The sequence below is a fragment of the Mauremys reevesii genome, linkage group 5, assembly GCF_016161935.1.
Source record: "Mauremys reevesii isolate NIE-2019 linkage group 5, ASM1616193v1, whole genome shotgun sequence".
NCBI lineage: Eukaryota > Metazoa > Chordata > Testudines > Geoemydidae > Mauremys > Mauremys reevesii.
In genome coordinates, this window is record NC_052627.1 from 44,612,688 (window position 1) to 44,631,542 (window position 18,855).

The following is an 18,855-nucleotide window of genomic DNA, read 5'->3' on the forward strand; positions in this document are numbered from 1 at the left end:
TCAGAGAGGCTGAGATCTCTCTCCCCCTGTGCCTAGAGCTACACTGAAGTTTGGGGAAAATCTTATGGTGATGGGAAATGAAGCTGCATACATCTTTGTAAATAAAGTACATTATGGTGAACTTAGGTAAGAGGGTGTGAAGTCTACTTGCAAAGAGAAATCCAGGGTGAGGGAGCATCCTCTGTGACTGCGGTCACTCTGAATTCTGAAAAATTCTCCCTTTGGGTTGAAATGTTCTATGCTTGGTCTACGCTAAAGGGTGATTTTTATTTTTAAGAAGGGGGAAGTGTCCAAAAATAATTCATTTCTGACTACGCAGTGTATATCCCCTTGCCCAGTTTGACAGATGCGGACTACAGCTCTCTCAATATATAGAGCTGGACACGGATAGTGGGCTGTTAGTCTCAAGTCACTTCTGGAACATCTTCCATGGTGAAGACTGTAAAGGCCTAACTGAAAACCCACAACGGAGTGCTCAAAAATCACAACAACAACACACCACCTGCCCTTAGCATCAGAAGGAGAAAGTCTTGTTGTTCTTGTTTTTGTTGAAGCACAAAACTGGTAGAACTAGTGATTTTATAGGGACTCCAAAGTGTTTACTACATTCTGAAAATTTTTAAGATTTCATTTAATAAACAATGTAGGTTTCTACTTTTTTCAGTAGACTAGGCACAGCTACCTAACAATAGATATGCTGATGCCTTGTTAAGTCTTACAGAAAACTGACTCCTGCCAAAAATTAGAAATAAAGGTCTGAATTCTGCTTCTTCAATGAGGCGTGAACTTCAGTACCTAAGATGGAGCATTTAACATAATGCTAATTGCCCTTCTTCATTTTTACTTTATTTAAATATTGGTTTATATTTTATCAGGTTGTCATGGGTCATTGTTAGAAAAATTGTGGAAAGCATTAGTTTCTGTATTGACCTGATACTAAAATAGGTGACTTATTCATATAAAAAATCTTCTTCATAGAAAATAGATATAAAAATAAATTGTGCTGTAAGCCTTATCTTTGGAGCCACTACTGGTGCTTTGTATTTGTGTTTATGTACACATATAAAAATGTAAATACATTGACTACAGCCATCACTTTGTTGTTGATGTAGTGTAAATAGTAAAGATATTGGGCACTGTACCCTTCCATTTTGCTCTAAGCATTTTAGATAGATGCTATGGTGTTGCTTTTTTTTTTTTTAAGCATCAAAACATTAAACTGCTGAGAAAATCTAGCATTGTTTTTAATATTTTTATGTTATTTTGTCATCTTCCTTGCCTCTTCTTTCTGTCTCCCTACACTGTGTGAATGCATTCTAATGCTCTGGCAATTATTGATTCAACTGAAGTATAGTTTATTCAGGCTGAACACCAGCAGCATGTGCCAGACTGAGACTAAGTCCTCCACTTAAAATCTTAATTTACTTAACAGCATTTCTTTAAAGTTAATTTGGTTGGAGTTAAGGGAGGAGGAGAGTTCTTTTTGTTTTTTAAAGCAACATGAAGATTATGGCCTGCAATGTAAGCTCTTTGGGGCAGGAACAGTCTTTTTGTTCTGTGTTTCTGTCTAGCACTAGCACACTACAAGCGATAAATAATAATGAAAACCTCTTTCTCCTTTTTAGGCAATCTCAGCACATCTAGGTTAAGTTTTCCTCCTATCTTATATTGTTGAAGTGCTTCTGGCACTTTGGGCTTACAAAACAGTTAACATTTGCTAGTTTTGATTGATTCAGTAATTGCTTCCCCCTCCCCCCCAGGTTTCAGAGTGGTAGCCATGTTAGTCTATATCAGCAAAAAGAACGAGGCGTACTTGTGGCACCTTAGAGACTAACAAATTTATTTTTCATGTTCTCTGTGTATACAGATCTTCCTACTGTATTTTCCATTGCATGCTAAAAGTGGGTTTTAGCCCATGAAAGCTATTTAGTCTCTAAGGTGCCACAAGTACTCCTCGGTTTTTTGGTTTTTTTTCAGTTCCGATCTTGCTTCCTTGACACAACTGGGTGTTCTGCCCTTGGGTTTAGGAATTGCAGCCTCCTGCTCTAACCATGATATAACAGTCTAGCCTATAACAGTTGTGAAAATGCTTCTTCCTTTACTGTAGCTTCCCTTTTCTAGTGTACATTGATTTCTTGCTTCATTTATTCACAAACCATTAGCATATACTTAGTCTGCATATTTTAGGCATCAGACGCTTACCACTAATTCTTGCACTTGCACATATGTTCTCCCTTGCATCCTCTTACATCTTATATAGGTATCAGTACTTTGACTTACACTTCATCAGTCATAGCCAGTAATTATATGATTTTCTTGTAAATCCTTATGGATGCTGGATGGAGATTCTCCCACAGAGGCATTTTCTGACAGCTCCAAACTGTCTATAAACATCATAAAACAAGGCAACCTATTTCTAGAAGTCCTACACATTCTCTATTCTTGTATTCAAGAAAAGGTTACAAAATCCATAAAAACTTAGACTGACTTTTGCTGGTAAAGAACTATATTTCCAAATTTTAAAGGAAAAACTAAAGTGTAAAATCATTTCTGATGGCTTCTAGAGGCTGTTACATATTGTTTAAAAATGAAATAGAAAATACCAGTATTTTGTCCAACATTTCCTTAGTCAGAAAAGTAGCTTTTGATTTTCACCTCTGTTCATGTATGAGTTGTTGCTGAGTATATAATGAATTGCTGTGTTTTCTATTTTCTATAAATATTTACTGCACTACTAGTATCTAACTTTTTGTTTGTAAAGAACATTAGAATATCTTAAGCTGGAGAAGACTAAGGTGGTCACTCTTGTGCTGGTGAATGGCAATGATCTTTAATTCGGTAATTCACTATTCTATAATATAAATATTGGATCAAACTAGAGTGATTTAATCATGGAGAGACAGCCCGAAAAAAAACCACAACCAAATAATTTCAGTTAAGTTTTTAAACTAAACTCTTTATGACTTTATTTCAGTTTGATACAGTGATATCTTAATTTGCTATTTAAAATGTCTAAGGCTGTAATAGGAATGGTGAGGAAAGTAATACTTGTTGGAAATCCTGGGGTCTGTGAAAATTTCAGTACCATTATGACTGTAGGATGTTACATCCACTAAGTCTGTCTATGGTTTCATGTCCCCCATCAGGGTAGTATTTCGGCATCTCATAAACATTAATGAATTAATCGTCACAGCAATTGCGTGATTTAGAAAATATTGTTACTCAAATTTTACAGATCAGGAACTGAGGCAGAGGGAGATTAAGTAATTTGCTCAAAGTTGCACAGCAAGTCTGTGGCAGAGCCAGAAATTGAACCCAGACCTCTTGCGTCCCAATACAGTACTTTAATCACAAAGACTACCTTCTCCGTCTTTTTGATTTAGGCAAAGAGTATTTACAGTCTTCTAAAACATCTTGAAGTTTAGCAGCAACCAACAAACTCAACTGTTGGTTATATTTAATCTGATAATAATCTGGTAATTAGATTATTGGATTCCAACTCTCTTTTTTGTCCCACTTCGCTCTCCATTTAAAATATGTACATTCTCCATATATACCTCTACCCCAATATAACGCTACTCGATATAACACCAATTCGGATACAACACGGTAAAGCAGTGCTCCGGGGGGGGGCGCGGGGCTGCGTGCTCTGGTGGATCAAAGCAAGTTCAATATAACATGGTTTCACCTATAACGTGGTAAGATTTTTTTGGCTCCCAAGGACAGTGTTATATCGAGGTAGAGGTGTATTTCTATGATTAATACACTGATACTGTAACAGTTCAGGCTTACCTCTGTCATTATTTCAGGTAAAAAATTTTTTTGAAGTACTGAAGTCTTGTTTCAAAAGAGACTGAGAGCCAAAATCACTTGTGGGGTCTCTCAGATGAGACTATAACCAAGGTTTTGACCACTGAAAATGTTGGCCAGAGTCTATAGCCGTACCACTTTCTGCTGAAATCCTGTTAATTTTGTAAGCTAAGTGAAAGACCTCTAAAGAATACCTTAATGGCTCAGAAAGAGATAATGGCATTCATCTCTGACATAGTACTTGGTTCCCACATGGGGCATGGAGTTACTTCAGGAGTCTTTTGGTTGGAACATAAAGCAAGTCCTCGCCATTTGTGGTAGTTTGTCCCAAGGCCCATTTTGTAACAATAGGGGCTTTAACCCTGGTGTCTTGGTCATTATACTTGGCCTGGCTAAATTCTCCCTGTAGTTTCCACTGGAAAAAGTATTCTGTATTTCTTATCTGAAACTCTTTTATGTACAATAGTACTGCTTTGTACCATTAAATACAAATGACTGCATTTCAGTGGTTGAAGAACCAATCCCTGTACATACAGCTCATACAAAGTTACAGTTTATATAGTAGTGTGTAAGATATGTTGGATGTGAAGTGTTGCTTGTCTATAAGCTCATTACTATTAACAGCATGCTCTGCATGTTACTGTGCAGTTACACATTTTCTTCAGATATTTATACTTCTGGTGCCAGATCTGGTGGTCTATTCCTGGCCCAGTTTAGCAGTACAAAGCTAGCATCCCTCTTATCAATAGCCACTCCAGAGAAATCAGGAAGAGGCAATGAGGAGGCAAGGACCAGAGGAGAGCTGTTAAAAAGTGGTTCAGTGGCTGCTGTCCTTGTAGCTCCAGAAGGCATTTTTCTAGCCTGAGAGGGAACAGAGCCTTTTGGAGCTCCCACGTAGTAGAGAATTTTGACTGTCCCCAGTGCCCACTGAACTAACTTGGGTGTGTTTTGAAAAAATCATTGGTATAAATCCATCTGAATTTAAAACTGGACAATATTTCAAATTTGTTTGCAGTCTCCAGAAATTTTTTTCTTTGCCTTTTCTTTAGTGTGTTCCAGTATTCTGCTGTAGTTAGAAAAAAAAGGAAAGATATCTAGTAGTTTTTTTGGTAACCGTTTGTGGAAATGTTAAGAAATAGATCTTATTGTTATGTTTTCCCATTATCCCTACCAATTTGTTTAAAAAATCTACTGTGCAGTAGATGATTACCTTACAAATAACTTGTAGAGTATGCACTTCAAATTCCATAATTATAAATGCAATTGTATGACCCAGCTAAATACTCACTATTTAAGTGAGCATGAAGCTTTATATATTAACATTCAGAATAAATGATGACCCTTCATATAAACCCTCAGTAAACATTTTCTTCTGGCTTTATTTTTCTAGCTCATCCCTTTTTTTATGTGGGAAACTGGTTCAGGTGGTTTACTGGAAAGAATCTGACAAGTTGCTTGTGATTGGCCTTCCTGCAGAAAGGTGAGTGTTAAGCATAGCATGTTTATTTTTTAGAAGATGATTGAAATGTGCAAAGACCTGGGAATAGTAACTTTCTTATGTCAATTTAATATATGTATAGAGCTATGTTTTCAGTTGTATGGCTGGTAACTCTGCATCTATGTAGGAATTATTCAGCTTTCGGTGTATGGAAAATCACTGCCAAGAACTTGACAGAACTAGTTTGTCACTGAAAAAAATAGTGACTTTTATAAATACTTTAAATGCCCTGAACAAAAACTGCTATTTGTGTGGAAAGTTATAGTTAATGTGATGTATCTGATTTGGATTGTAATCTCTCTGCAGCAGGGACTCTATTCTTTATCTGAGTATACAGAGTTTAGCACAACGGGGCTGCAGTCCTGATTTGGGCTCTGTAGGTGCTACTGCCATACAAATAACAGTAATAGTCAGTGCATGGTCAGGGAGGCAGGAACTCCCAAGTTCTTTTTCCCAGTTCTACCACTGATCTCTGTGTGACCATAAGTAAGTCACTTAAAGGAAAACTATTGTACAGTAACTCCTCACTTAAAGTCGTCCTGGTTAACGTTGTTTCATTGTTACATTGCTGATCAATTAGGGAACAGGCTCATTTAAAGTTGTGCAATGCTCCCTTCTAACGCTGTTTGGCAGCTGCCTGCTTTGTCCACTGCTTGCAGGAAGAGCAGCCCGTTGCAGCTAGCTGGTGGGGGTTTGGAACCAGGGTGGACTGGCAGCCCCCCATCAGCTCCCCCTATCAGCTCCCCGCTCCCCTAAGTTCCCTGTGCAGCAGCTGTCCAGCAGGCTAGCAATTTCAGCTGTCCCTCCCTCCACTGCCATGTGCTGTTCCTACCCTCTGCCTTGGAGCTGCTCCCCAAGACTCCTGCTTGCTGTGTGCGGGGGGAGGGGGGAGAAAGAGGTGGGGATAATGTCAGGGTGTCCCCCTGCTCCTGCACCCCGCTTACCCTATCTTCCACAGAGGAGGGGGGACACAAGACAGGGCTAAGGACGGAGGGAGCTTGCTGTCAGCAGCTGCAGTCTCAGCAAGCTGATCTAATTAACAAAGCAGTGTACTAATGGGAAATGCGCATCTCACACACTCACACACACTGTCTCAGTCTGTGATGCTGGCTCCCCTCCCTCCATTTCTGCTGCCTTGTAGAGTGTGAGAGTTAACCCTCGAGGGCTCAGCTAATTGCTAGTTCATCATTTAGCAGTAAGGCATTTCCTGGGAAATATCCCACCCTCTGACTCCTCCACCTCAACCAAGCTTCACAATCATCATCACTGTGTACCAGTATTAAATTGTTTGTTTAAAACGTACACTGTGTGTGTGTGTGTGTGTGTGTGTGTATTCTTTTGTCTGGTGAAAAATTTTTTCCTGGAACCTAACCCCCTCATTTACATTAATTCTTATGGAGAAACTGAATTCGCTTAACAGCGTTTTGCTTAGTCACATTTTTCAGGAACATAACTACAATGTTAAGTGAGGAGTTACTGTATATTACTATTTAAGTATTGTGACAGGGCAAGGCCAGATGGCTATAGTAAAGTAGTAGGAGACAGATATATTAGCCACAGGCTAAACAAATTCTTGCTACCAGGATAAGCAAATGGCAGCTACTCCAGGTCAATTAAGACACCTGGGGCTAATTAAGATCTTTCCAGAAGGCAGGGAAGACAGTGGGTTGATTGATACACTTGACGCCAGTCAGGGGCTGGCTGAACGTAGTTAAAAGCCTCCCAGTTAGTCAGGTGTGCGTGGGTGTCAGGAGCTGTAGGAGGAAGCTGCGCTGTTGGAGGAACTGAGCAGTACAAACCATCTCAGGCACAAGGAGGGAGGCCCTCAGGTAAGGGTGAAGTAGATATTAAGGAGCTGGGGCTGCTGTGGAAAGTGGTCCAGGGAATTGTACGCATCCTGTTTCCAAAAAGTCAGATACCATAGCTGATACTATTAGGGTCCCTGGGCTGGAGCCCGCAGTAGAGGGCGGACCTGGGCTCCCCCCTTCCCTACTCTCAAATTAATCACTGAGACTGGGAGACGACAGAGACTGTGCAAGGGGGGGTAGCTTCTCCTCACCTCCCTTGCTGGCTTATGATGAAAATGGCTCAGTAAGCTGTGACCCTTGTCTCTAGAGAGAAAAGGGCTACGTGGAGGGTCACAGTGAGCCTTTGAGGCTAGTGAAATCTGCCAGGAAGTGCGGGACCCACAGAGACAAGGACAGAGCTTTGTCACAGTATGTAGTGTATGTGTAGGGCCCTACCAAATTCACAGTCCATTTTGGTCAATTTCACGGTCATAGGATTTTAAAAATAGTCCGTTTCACAGTTTCAGATGTTTACATCTGAAATTTCACACTATTGTAATCATGCGGGTCCTGACCCAAAAGAGGGTTTTGTGGGGGTTATAAGGTTATTGTAGGGGATTGTGGGATTGCCACCCTTACTTCTGTGCTGCTGCTGGCAAGGGCGCTGCCTTCAGAGCTGGGCAGCCAGAGAGCAGCAGCTGCTGGCCGGGCGCCAAGCTTTAAACTCAGCGCCACCACCAGCAGCTGCACAGAAGTGAAGGTCACAGGGATGGGAAGGTGGGTTACCATACGTCCATGTTTTCCCGGCAGCTTCCAGCTTGGGTCGGGGACTAACAGCTGGGTCTGCAGCAGGGCCACCCAGAGTGGGGGGGGAAGTGGGGCAATTTGCCCCGGGCCCCGCGAGCCCTGGCCCAGCAGCAGTCTGGGTCTTCAGTGGCATTTCGGCGGTGGGGGGGCCCTTCAGTGCTGCCAAAGACACGGAGCGACTGAAGGGCCCCCCGCTGCTGAAATGCTGCCAAAGACCGGACCGCTGCTGGTGAGTACAAGTGCCGCAACTCCCCCGCTTTGCCCGAGGCCCCCTGAATCCTCTGGGCTGCCCTGGTCTGCAGCCTCTCTGCAGTGGGGGGTGACAGCTTGAGCTGCAGCTTCTCCGCAAGGAGGAGTGACAGCTTGAGCCATAATCTCTCCACGGGGGGAAGGGGTGACAGCTCAAGTCACAGCCTCTCTGTGTGGGGGAGGGGATGACAGCTCAAGCTGCAGCCTCTGTGCATTGGAGGGAGGGGTGATAGTTTGGGTCGCAGCCTCTCCACCCAGGTCAGGGGCTGACAGCTGGGGCCGCAGCCTCTCCATGTGTTGGGGAGGGAGGTGACAGTTGGGGCTGCAGTCTCCCACCAGGGTCAGAGTCTGTCCCAGCCAGCAGCCACAGAACTCCCTGCAACCAGGAGAAGTTCCCAGAGGTGGATCTGACCCTGCTCCCGGAGCAGACCCTGCAGGGGAAGAGGAAGTCCCATCTGGCAGGAATGTTCTGAGGCATAATTGTTTTACAAACTCTATGAAATGCTAAGTTTTACTGTTATTGTAGGACCCTGCTTATCAACACTACTTATTATAAAGGACTGAACTTTGCAGGTTAGTAAGCAAATAAACCTGATTCAAATATGCCTTTCCTTTTGACAATTGTATTATTTTTTTACTTATTATAACACATCAGGCTATACTAGTAAAATAGTTTGGGGTCTATTTTAAAAATGAATTGTCAAAAAATAAGGGATCTCAGTACAGCGCTTTGGTATTAAATAGTTGCTGAGAAGTGTTGGAGTATTTTCCAAAAGGAAGTGATAGAAGCTCAGTCTCTTGGGGTTTTTAAAACTAGACCAGACAAGACACTAGAAAATGTATTGTCAAGAACATAGCATCAGCAGTGAAATACATTGAATGACCTAATAGAGCTATTCCGTTCTTAGTTTCTATGAAGTGGAGACAGGATGTTCTAATTTTGTGAATCAGTGAGGCCAGCAGCAATAACGAAATTCACCCTCTCTTGATCCGTGATGCATTTCACCATATTGTAAACACAGTTTAAAGTGTTTGTTTTTTTTAATTTTGTTTTGTTTTGCTAGTGTGCCTCTTTCTCAGCTAAGGAACATGATTACAGATGTTGTCAGAACCTTAAAATTTATGTATGGTTCTTTGGACAGGTAAGTGCTTCCAAAGGATATGTTTTTATTAACTAATTTTGAGGTTAACTCTCAGACAGAGCAAGCGTCTATACCAAGTGTTTTGCTTTTTTGTATTTACGTGGCTTTGCACTGGATTCTATAGCACGGGAAGCCTAATGTCTGTATGTTGTTGTCTGTTTTTGTTCCAACCTTACACTAATAAAATTCTTTTAACCTTCTTTGATAAGCAGCACACCTCTACCCCAATAGACCGCGACCCGATATGACACTAATTCAGATATAACATGGTAAAGCAGCGGGGAGCCCTGGGCCCTTTAAAGCGCCACCCGAGACCTGCTGCTTTGCCGTGTTATATCAGAATTTGTGTGGAGCCTCGGGCCCTTTAAATCACCACAGGGGAGTCCGGTCCAGTCTGGCACAGCGTACCGGCTCTTGCCAGTACGCTGTGCTATACCAGACCGAACCCGATATAACGTGGTCTCACCTATAAGGCAGTGAGATTTTTTTGGCTTCTGAGGACCATGTTATATCGGGGTAGAGATATATTTTTTTTATTATTGTTGTTTATTTTTTAAATCGCTTTGGTCCTGATCATGCAAAGACTTACTTGTGTGCTTAACTTTAGGCATGTCAGAAGGTCCATTGAAGCCACTGGGACCTATTCTTGTAGACTTTTAGGTGGATCAGATTATTAGATATTTACTAAAATGTACAATCCATAATTTTAACTTTATTTGAGGGAGGGACTGTCTTCCTCTGTGTTCAGAAATCACCTAGCACATTTGGAGTGCTACTGCAATTTTCAATAATAATGACAAGGGCCAATGTTAGTATAATTTCAGTGTGAAAATCATAATAGTTATTTCTATTCCTGTGTTAAATAGCAAAAAAAATATGTTATCAAGTTATTCTGCCTAGAACAAATGACATCAGGGCTCATGTTTACTGTAATAAGTATGCACACACCACTTCTTATACATGGGCAGTGTTCAGATACATGTACACAGCTGTCAGTATATCTCAGAAAAGAATCAAACACTGAATAAGATGGATAAATCAATTTATTTTGGTACAACTTTAGGAGACATTTGGAATAGTAGAATTTTGTTCTCATTTTCTGAAGGTAATATGAAGAGCATGCTATAGTATAATCTTTATTTAAAATTGTTTTGGTTGACATCAGTTAAACAATAGTCAACAATGGCAGGTATGTTAAAAAGTCATTAAATGTCCTAAAGAAAAGGAGCAGGTAGAGTCATCCAGGCCACCAAAGAGATGAATGCCATTTAGAGCCTTATTTCAAAATCTGCAATTTGCTGTAAGAGGTAAACTGCAGAACTATTGGTATTACGAAGTACCAGTTGTTTTCCTAGCAAACCTATTTTTTATTCTGGGTAACAACCCTGTGTTTTTTTGTTTTTTAACACCGAGTGGGGTTTTTTGTTTGTTTTTTGTTTTAATCCAAATGGAGTATCCTGCTTTATAGCATCTACTATAGCATAGAGGATTATACAAACAAGGTACCAGTCTTGAAATGTTATTTTAACTTCCATTTCATGTTTGTTCAGTGCTTTTTGCCAGGTGGAAAACGTTTCCCGCTTGGATCATTTTTTCAACCTGTTCTTCCAGCGAGCAATTCAGCCTGCCAGACTCAGCTCGAACGCCAGCCCCAGTGCTCAGCACTATGATAGCTGCAGTGCATTGTTTTTAGACAATCTCCCAGGGGTACGCTGGCTAACGCTGGCTCAAGAAATCAAGGTAATCTCCTTTACAAATCTCTTAAGAAGGACTTTTACATGACAGGGCAAACATTTGACGAAAGCAGTTTACTTACCACACCATTTTCTGTTTCTTTCCAAGGTAGCTTTTGCTGTTGTTTCTAAGGTGTAATTTAAACAAGGGCTTCCCCTATCTCAGGCAATCTTTTCTTTCTACCAGATCCTTCTATGGAGCAGTAATGCTGAATTTGGAACCCCACATATATTTCCATAAGCAACAGCATGCTGCTGTAAACACAGCTTAGTGTCTTCACTCAAGAATCAGGTAGGAAGAGAAGATGAACTAAAAAGGAGTTAAGACCTTGTTTAACAAAAACATCCCCAATATGTAGCAAATATAATAGAAAAAACAATTGATGGTACATGTTTGTTTCGTTCTGACCATTTAAATATTTTTCCAGTAGGCAGTCTTCTAATCTTTAATGTCATATTTTTATTTGAGCAGCTTGCGTTGCAGGAGAGTTGCAGCCAGCTGCTATAGAATCTGGAGGTATGGCCACATGACGTTTGTGTGGCAACACACTGGTGCAGCTTCAATGCATCATTTTTCTGTATCTAATTCCCCTCAGATTCAGGCAGGAGCCGAGAGCTACACCAAAAGGATGTTTGGTTTTCTGCACTAAACTGCAAGGTGGTGGAGGGTTTGAAGAGAAAAGGTGAAATATTCTGAATATCTTACAGAGCTTGGAGTGTTGCATCTAAACCTCTTCTTCCTGAAATGATCTGAAAGACTTAAATGGGGGATATTGGAAATTCCCCCAAAACCGAAGGAAAATCCTGTAAAGAAAAAGAAGCCAATTACTAAACCTTAATCTATTTCCATAAACCCTACCATCACCTTTTCTATGGCTTACCTCCTGTCTACACTGCAGAATTTACTGTGCTGGAGCAATGTGTTATAATACAGCAGGGACACAACCATTTTATAATACAGCATTGTCGCGCCTTTGTGGGGGCGCAGGTTCTGTAGAATGGTCCCAGCATGATTTGGTTCTTCCCACATATGCGGTCCGAACTGTGCTGTAAATTAATGTAGTTGGCACACAATCATATTGTAATACATTGCCCCATCATAGTAAATTTTGCAGTGTAGAAAGAACCTAATATATGGAGAGTGTTTTGGGAAGACATTTTATGGAAATGCAGTAAGAGTAAAGGCTAGTCGTGTTTTGGTTGCAAAATTTATTTATTTTTCTTTATATTGTGTGTGTATAGGTCAGCTCTTGTTTTGGTTTTTTAATAAACACTTGTTTTTATATAAACTTAGCTCATAGTTTTACATTAGCCTGACTAACTTGTTTGTGTTTTACCTCATCTTGTGTCTGCTGTTAACTATGAAACTGTAACTAAGGAAGGAGAGAAACATTCTAATTTGATTTTAGACGTCAAGAAGCCCAACTTTATATCTGAGCACTAAATACACATGAAATAACCCCTGTTTGATGGCAGTATACATTTTATTACATTTTCTCTCTAAAAGTAAAAGACCAATTTCCTTTGTTATGAGCAATCTTTAGGCCTCTAAAAGCAGGCCAGTGTCTGACTAATTAGGGTGCAAAATAAAAATATTTGTTAAAAGAACACAGTAGAGTGGGTCTTTACAAAATAATAAAATAAAATTCCTTAATCAGGCTACCACTTTCCATCTTTTCCTCCTTCATCTTCATTTGGTTTTGTAGATTCCAAGGCCAGAAGGAAACATTGTGATCATCTAGTCTGATCTCTTGCATAGCACAGGCCATAGAACTTCCCCAAAATAACTCCTAAAGAATATCTTTTAGAAAAACATCTAATCTTCATTTAAAAATTGTTAGTGATAGAGAATCCACCACAACCCTAGATCAGTTGTTCCAATGGTTAATTACTCTCACTGTTAAAAATGTACGACTTATTTCCAGTTTAAATTTGTCTAGCTTCAACTTCCAGTCATTGGATTATGTTATACCTTTCTCTTCTAGATTGAAAAGCCCATTATTAAATTATTTGTTTCCTAGGTAGGTACTTACAGACTATAATCAAGTCACCCCTTAATCTTCTCTGTGTTAAGCTAAACAGATTGAGGTCCCATAAATTCAATTTTCTAATCCTTTAATCATTCTTGTGGCTCTTCTCTGAACCCTTTCCAATTTATCAACATCCTTATTTAATTGTGGGCACCAAAACTGGACACAGCATTCCAGCAGCAGAGGCACCAGTACCAAATACAGAGGTAAAATAATTTCTCTACTTCTGCTTGAGATTTTCCTCTATATGCATCCAAGGTTCACATTATCCCTTTTGGCCACAGCATCACATTGGGAGCTTATGTTCAGCTGATTATCCACCACAACCTCCAAATCTTTTTCAAAGTCGCTGTTTCCCAGGATAGAGTCTCCCATCCTGTAAATAGGGCCTACAATCTTTGTTCCTAGATGTAAACATTTACATTTAGCTATAATAAACTGCATATTGTTTGCTAGCTCCCAGTTTAGCAAGCAATCCAGATCGCTGCGCTTTAGTAACTTGTCATCTTCATTATTTACCATTCCCCAGTTTTGTTGTCATCTGCAGACTTTATCAGTGATGATTTTATGTTTTCTTCCAGGTCACTGGTAAAAATTTAAATAGCATAGGACCAAGAACAGATTCCTGCGGGAATCCACAAGTAAACACTCAATGATGATTTCCCATTTGCAATTACATGTTGAGACCTATCAGCTAGCCAGCTTTAAATCCATTTTAGGTGTGCCCTGTTAATTCTATATCATACTATTTTTTTAATCAAAATGTTATGCGATACTAAGTCAAATGCCTTACAGAAGTCTAAGTAACCCATCACAGGCAGTACTACAATATGTTTTGATCTTTATGTGCTGTGTACATTTGGATTTTCTTGACTGACATATCCATTGATTTTATATATATATATATATATATATATATATATATATATAAACTCAATGTATATGTCAGTCAAGAAAAAAAAAATGTACACAGCACATAAAGATCAAAACATATTGTAGTATATAATATACGCTGTGACTGTTGGACTTAATCTTCCATAGCTGCTATCTATCAGGCCTACAACCCTAAGGTCCTGATAAGGCATATTCTGTCAAATGAACATCAGTAACTGTGGCCAGACACTGCTGTGTTCCTGTTCTGAAGGGCAGCCACAAGAAGTTCTTTGACAAAGCACTAAAGCAAGAGTCTAAGGGTACATCTACACTGCAAAGAAAGCCCAGGATTAGTGGAACTTGAGTCAGCAAACCTTGGGTTTGAGAACCCAGGGCTTAAGTGTCTACACTGATTGCTGACCCTAGGTTGTGAATTTTTAAATGCCTTCCTCACCCCCCACCCAAACCCCCATTTCTGGCACATTGCTGGACTGCATTCAAACCCCCAGGTGTATTTCAGACAAACAATTTCATCACACATCAACCACATGGACTACTGAAATGGACCTACTGTATCGTTATAAATGGACTACATTTCAACCTCCCTCCTTCCCCCAGTTGACTGTTTGCAGGTGGTGTATTACACCATTGAGTAGGTACGGAGCACCATGCTAACAGGGAAGGCAATATAAGGTTCTTATTTTTAACAATCCGGAATCTCCTTGCTAAAAATTGTGCTGTAACTATAACTATATTAATAAATCCAAAAACTTACCAGATCCAGGGGAACTTCTGCCTCTTCCTTTTCTGCTGCCAGTTCCATGGTGCATTGCTCTTCCAGTGAGCCATCAGAAAGTTCCTTCAAGTATGGCCCCAGGATGTGCTGCAGCTAGCTGTTCCTGCAGCAAAGCCTCCTCAGGGACCAGTTTCATCACCAGAGTCACTTTGATGGCCTCATCCGGCTCTTGCTGTTGGCTCCCATCTCTTCCCATGTTAGATTCTGGGGTCAGCAGGTCACCATCACAGCTGACTAGGTCATCATACACCACTGTTGGCTCCATGTGAGATGCAGTACCCAGCACTGCCAAAGTCCTTGTAAAACTGGCAAGATGATAAATTTCTCAGAAATGCAATTCTGGTCCCTGGCTTTGCAGCTTTCTATCTTGAGCCACTTAATTACTCCCTGCACTGGTCACTAGTCTGGTAAATTTCCAGTGCTCTGTGGGGGCTCTACTATTTGCTGGTAAGCATAATCATTCACAGCACTCTTACTAATATCAAATGTTTTGCTCACCTTACACCAGAGATTCACCAAAACCTGACTATGCTCCCTCAACCAGGAAGCCGCATGCTTGGCAAAGGACTTCTGGTCGGTGGCCATTGCAAACTCAGGAAAAGGTTCAGACAAACCCTAAAACAGTCAGTTTAAAATTAATCTGGATAAAATGGCTGTGTTGCTAATTGACATAGAGCGGCATTCTGAGGATAATAAATAATAAAATGTTTTGCACATGCCTTTCTTCTTTCACAGACTTCAAAATGTTTGCAGCTCAGCTGCCAGAATAAAATGGAAGTGCCTAAACACTGAGCTGTAGTTGAGCAAAGGCAGGTTGTCTGCATTTCTTGGACTAGGAAGTGGGATAGAAAGGACAAAGAACACCATCCCGTGGGATCGTGGGACAGCAATGGCAGATTCCCAGGGCCCAAGTCCAATGTGGCTGCATCCACACTGCAAAACAGTAGGGCTTGAACCTGGGGTACTGGCTGGACTTGGGCTCAGACCTTCCACCTCTGTGAGGCCCTAGAACCCTCAGTGCAAGCCTGAGTCTGAGAGATTTGTATTTAGACAGAAGAGGTTTAAGTCTTGAGCCTGAGTCTGAGCCCAGGCTTACATTGCAATGTAGACATACCCTAAATGTGGCTTATTGGTGTTACAGAAAATGCCCTAATTCTACGGCCCATGGGCATCTTTTTTCCTTCTTAGGCTAGGTCGGTGTTTTTGATGATGCTTCCTATTTTTCCTTCCTTTAGAGTTTGTACTGTTTTTTTCTAATTATGTTTTAGCTCCAATGCAAGTTACTTCACTTTACAGGCTCAATAGCTGCTTCTTTCTGCCTTCTTCAAAGGTTTTTCTTAGTATCTGCTCCTCTTCTGCATAGCAGCATCCCTGGAGCTTTTGACTCTATGGCCTTATCTAAGCATGCCAGAAGGGTGTGATTTGTAACACACACTAACATGTTGCACTCTAATTGTCCTGTTGACACATTTTAGAATGTGCCAACAGAGTCTACATGGGCCAGTTAGAGCACTTTACAAATCACACCCCTCTAATGCACTTTGCCGCCATCCTGTAGGCAAGCCCTAAAACAGATGGTTTAAAATTAATCTGGATAAAATGGTTGTGTTGCTAATCAGCTTGGGGAAGCATTGTGAAGATAATAAATAATAAAATATTTTGCACATGCCTCTCTTCTTCCACAGACCTCAAAATGATTTTTTGAAAGATGGGTAAGCATGATTATACCCAATCTGTAAATGGGAACATGGAAACAGAGAGAGGTTAAGTGAATGCCCAATGGTTATATAGCACCTAAGTGGTAAAGTTGGGTATGGAACACAGGTATTCTGACTTCCAACTGTATACACTCTTCCCTGCTACAGTAGTGAGCTTGACTATATGTTGACTACATATTTGGAAAAAAAAATCCCTTATCAATCTTCTCCCGTGAAGGTATTTAATTACAGATCTATGCTTACCCACCTAATTACCTCACGGAGTTGTAAAGCTTGATTTGGCTGTACTTCTGTATATTCACTCAAAAGAAGCTGATGGTAAGAGATCCTTGTAGTTTCACGGTATGGGTGATATGTTGTACTCCCTGCTGGGAATCAGTCTCAGTGACTTTAAGAATCATAACTCCAGGAATTCTTGTTAGTTTCTGCTTGGAGCAGAGGCCCAAGATCATGGCTATGTTCTACTTTTTTCCCCTGTTACCTTAGCAAGTCAGTGTAGCTGGGTGCTGGAACAATTTGCATAGTGGAGGTGCTGAGAGCCATTGAATTAAACTAAAACCTGTATATGATAGAAACCACTTCAAGAAGAGGTGCAGTAGCACCTCTAGTTCTAGCACCTATGCAATGCAGACTGCAGTGCTTCTGCTGGAAGACATTCACTACTGTGCCTTGTTGATTCTACAGATGTGGGCAGGGGACAGGGTTAAATTTAACAAGCAGAGAAAAAAGGCATCAATAGAATATATTACTTATAAATAGAGGGCCTCTCATGGTTAGTGACATGGGCGGTGGGTATAATAGGCCAGGGAAGGTTTTGCCTTCCCCGGCGCTGCCGCAGCACCCAGAGCCTCAGTTGAGGGGTTTGGCAGTGAAGTTTGTGTTTTATTATGCCCCATGCAGGTTCCAAGGTGCCTGAGGAGGCACATACTGCTTCCTCAGCTGCCGCGGAACCTGCATGGGGCATATCAAAAGCATCTTTTAGGTAACAGAAGCTTTTTCCCCTGGGTGGGTTGGGTTCGGGGAGGGGAGGGGAGGCATGGCAGGCTTCAGCCACTCCGGGGCTCCTGGCGAGGCTCAGGACTTTGGCCAGCCAAGGGGGGGTGGGCGCTCCGGGCTGTGGCTGGCCCGGGGCTTCTCCAGCCAAGTGGAGAGCACTCAGGGCTTTGGCCAGCCCGGGGCTCCTGTGGCCCAAGGGGGGCACTCCGGGTCGGGGGGCCATGGGGAGAGTGTGGGTGGAAGGGGCGGGGTCAGGGGCTAGCCTCCCCAAAGGGGGGCTCTACCCAAAGCCCAGGCCTAGTGAGGAGAAAAGCCAACGGAGCAACAATAACGGAAAATACAAGCCCATACGTCATTCTTCTCCTTGCTCCTGGAATGGCAGCAGTTTCTCTCCATGACCACAACATATTGCAGATTACACATGATTCAATGGCAGGGATGGGCTGGCCTGCCAGAGCTGAAGAACAGTTACTCTAGAGACCACATGCTCCCCTTGGAAATCTATCGATGTCCCCATTGAGTTAAATCTGCTCCTTGTAGCATAAATTTGCAATGTGTGGTTTCTACTCCCAGCAAAAAGGGATAGGTGATAGTATGTATCAGCAGACAAAGAACCAATGTGACCATGTCCATAGAGCCAATCATGCTACCATAGGACTAGAGGGAGATCCGGACAATGTGCAAGGGGCTAGCACACTGCGTATAATGCCCCAGCATCTGTGAGGTTGGTGACAAGATTTCCCTTGAATCCTTTGGTTCCACATAGTTAACAGGCACAGCTACTGCATTTTCCCTGCCAGCACTAATCACAGCCTCTCTCCCTGAAGAGATATGTCATGTTCTGTCCCCCATCAGCCTGCTGCATTTTTTTCCCATATTTTGTCCATTTTTTTGTGTTCTGTTATGCAAAGGAAAGATTCCAATTGTAAGAAGAAAAAATCCAGTATTGTATAGATGAACTACAAATATCTACCAAATCAGAGCCTGAATAACGAATACCTAGTTATGTGAAGTAGGAAATGTTTATTTTTAAATATGTAAAGCTTTTGCATCCAATCAAAAAGGTGTGCTGTAATTGCAATATATGCTTATATTCTGCTGGCCATAGCCTCTTTCCTCTGCGCTCCTATCACACTACTATCTATGAACTAAAGTATTTAAAAGAATTCATACAATTTAATACAAACCAAAACATTTGCTTTACAGAAGAGGCTGTCTCCACTTTAGTTTAAAATATCTTGTTTCACTGATTTTTGCATATGTAATATTTACTAAATTTTCAGTCAAATAACTTGCATCTTCCAAATAAAGCCAGTTTAGACTGTATATCATTTAAATATGAAGAAACTCATTATACAGTAATACATAATCAAACACTTTAAAAGATTCTTATTACCTGACCAAAAGGAGGCTATT

At 41.2% G+C, this 18,855-nt stretch overlaps 1 protein-coding gene across 7 annotated transcripts in view; it reads left to right on the forward strand.

The window, feature by feature from the left end:
* INTU (inturned planar cell polarity protein) overlaps nucleotides 1-18,855 on the forward strand; it is a 98,098-nt gene that overhangs the window by 49,159 nt on the left and 30,084 nt on the right. For 6 of the 7 annotated variants that reach the window (XM_039540575.1, XM_039540576.1, XM_039540574.1 and 3 more), the window contains exons 6-8: nucleotides 5,201-5,290; nucleotides 9,216-9,293; nucleotides 10,844-11,033. In XM_039540575.1, the coding sequence (XP_039396509.1) occupies nucleotides 5,201-5,290; nucleotides 9,216-9,293; nucleotides 10,844-11,033 (358 nt within the window). The remainder of the gene's footprint in view (nucleotides 1-5,200; nucleotides 5,291-9,215; nucleotides 9,294-10,843; nucleotides 11,034-18,855) is intronic. The other variant, XM_039540577.1, reaches the window with a different exon arrangement.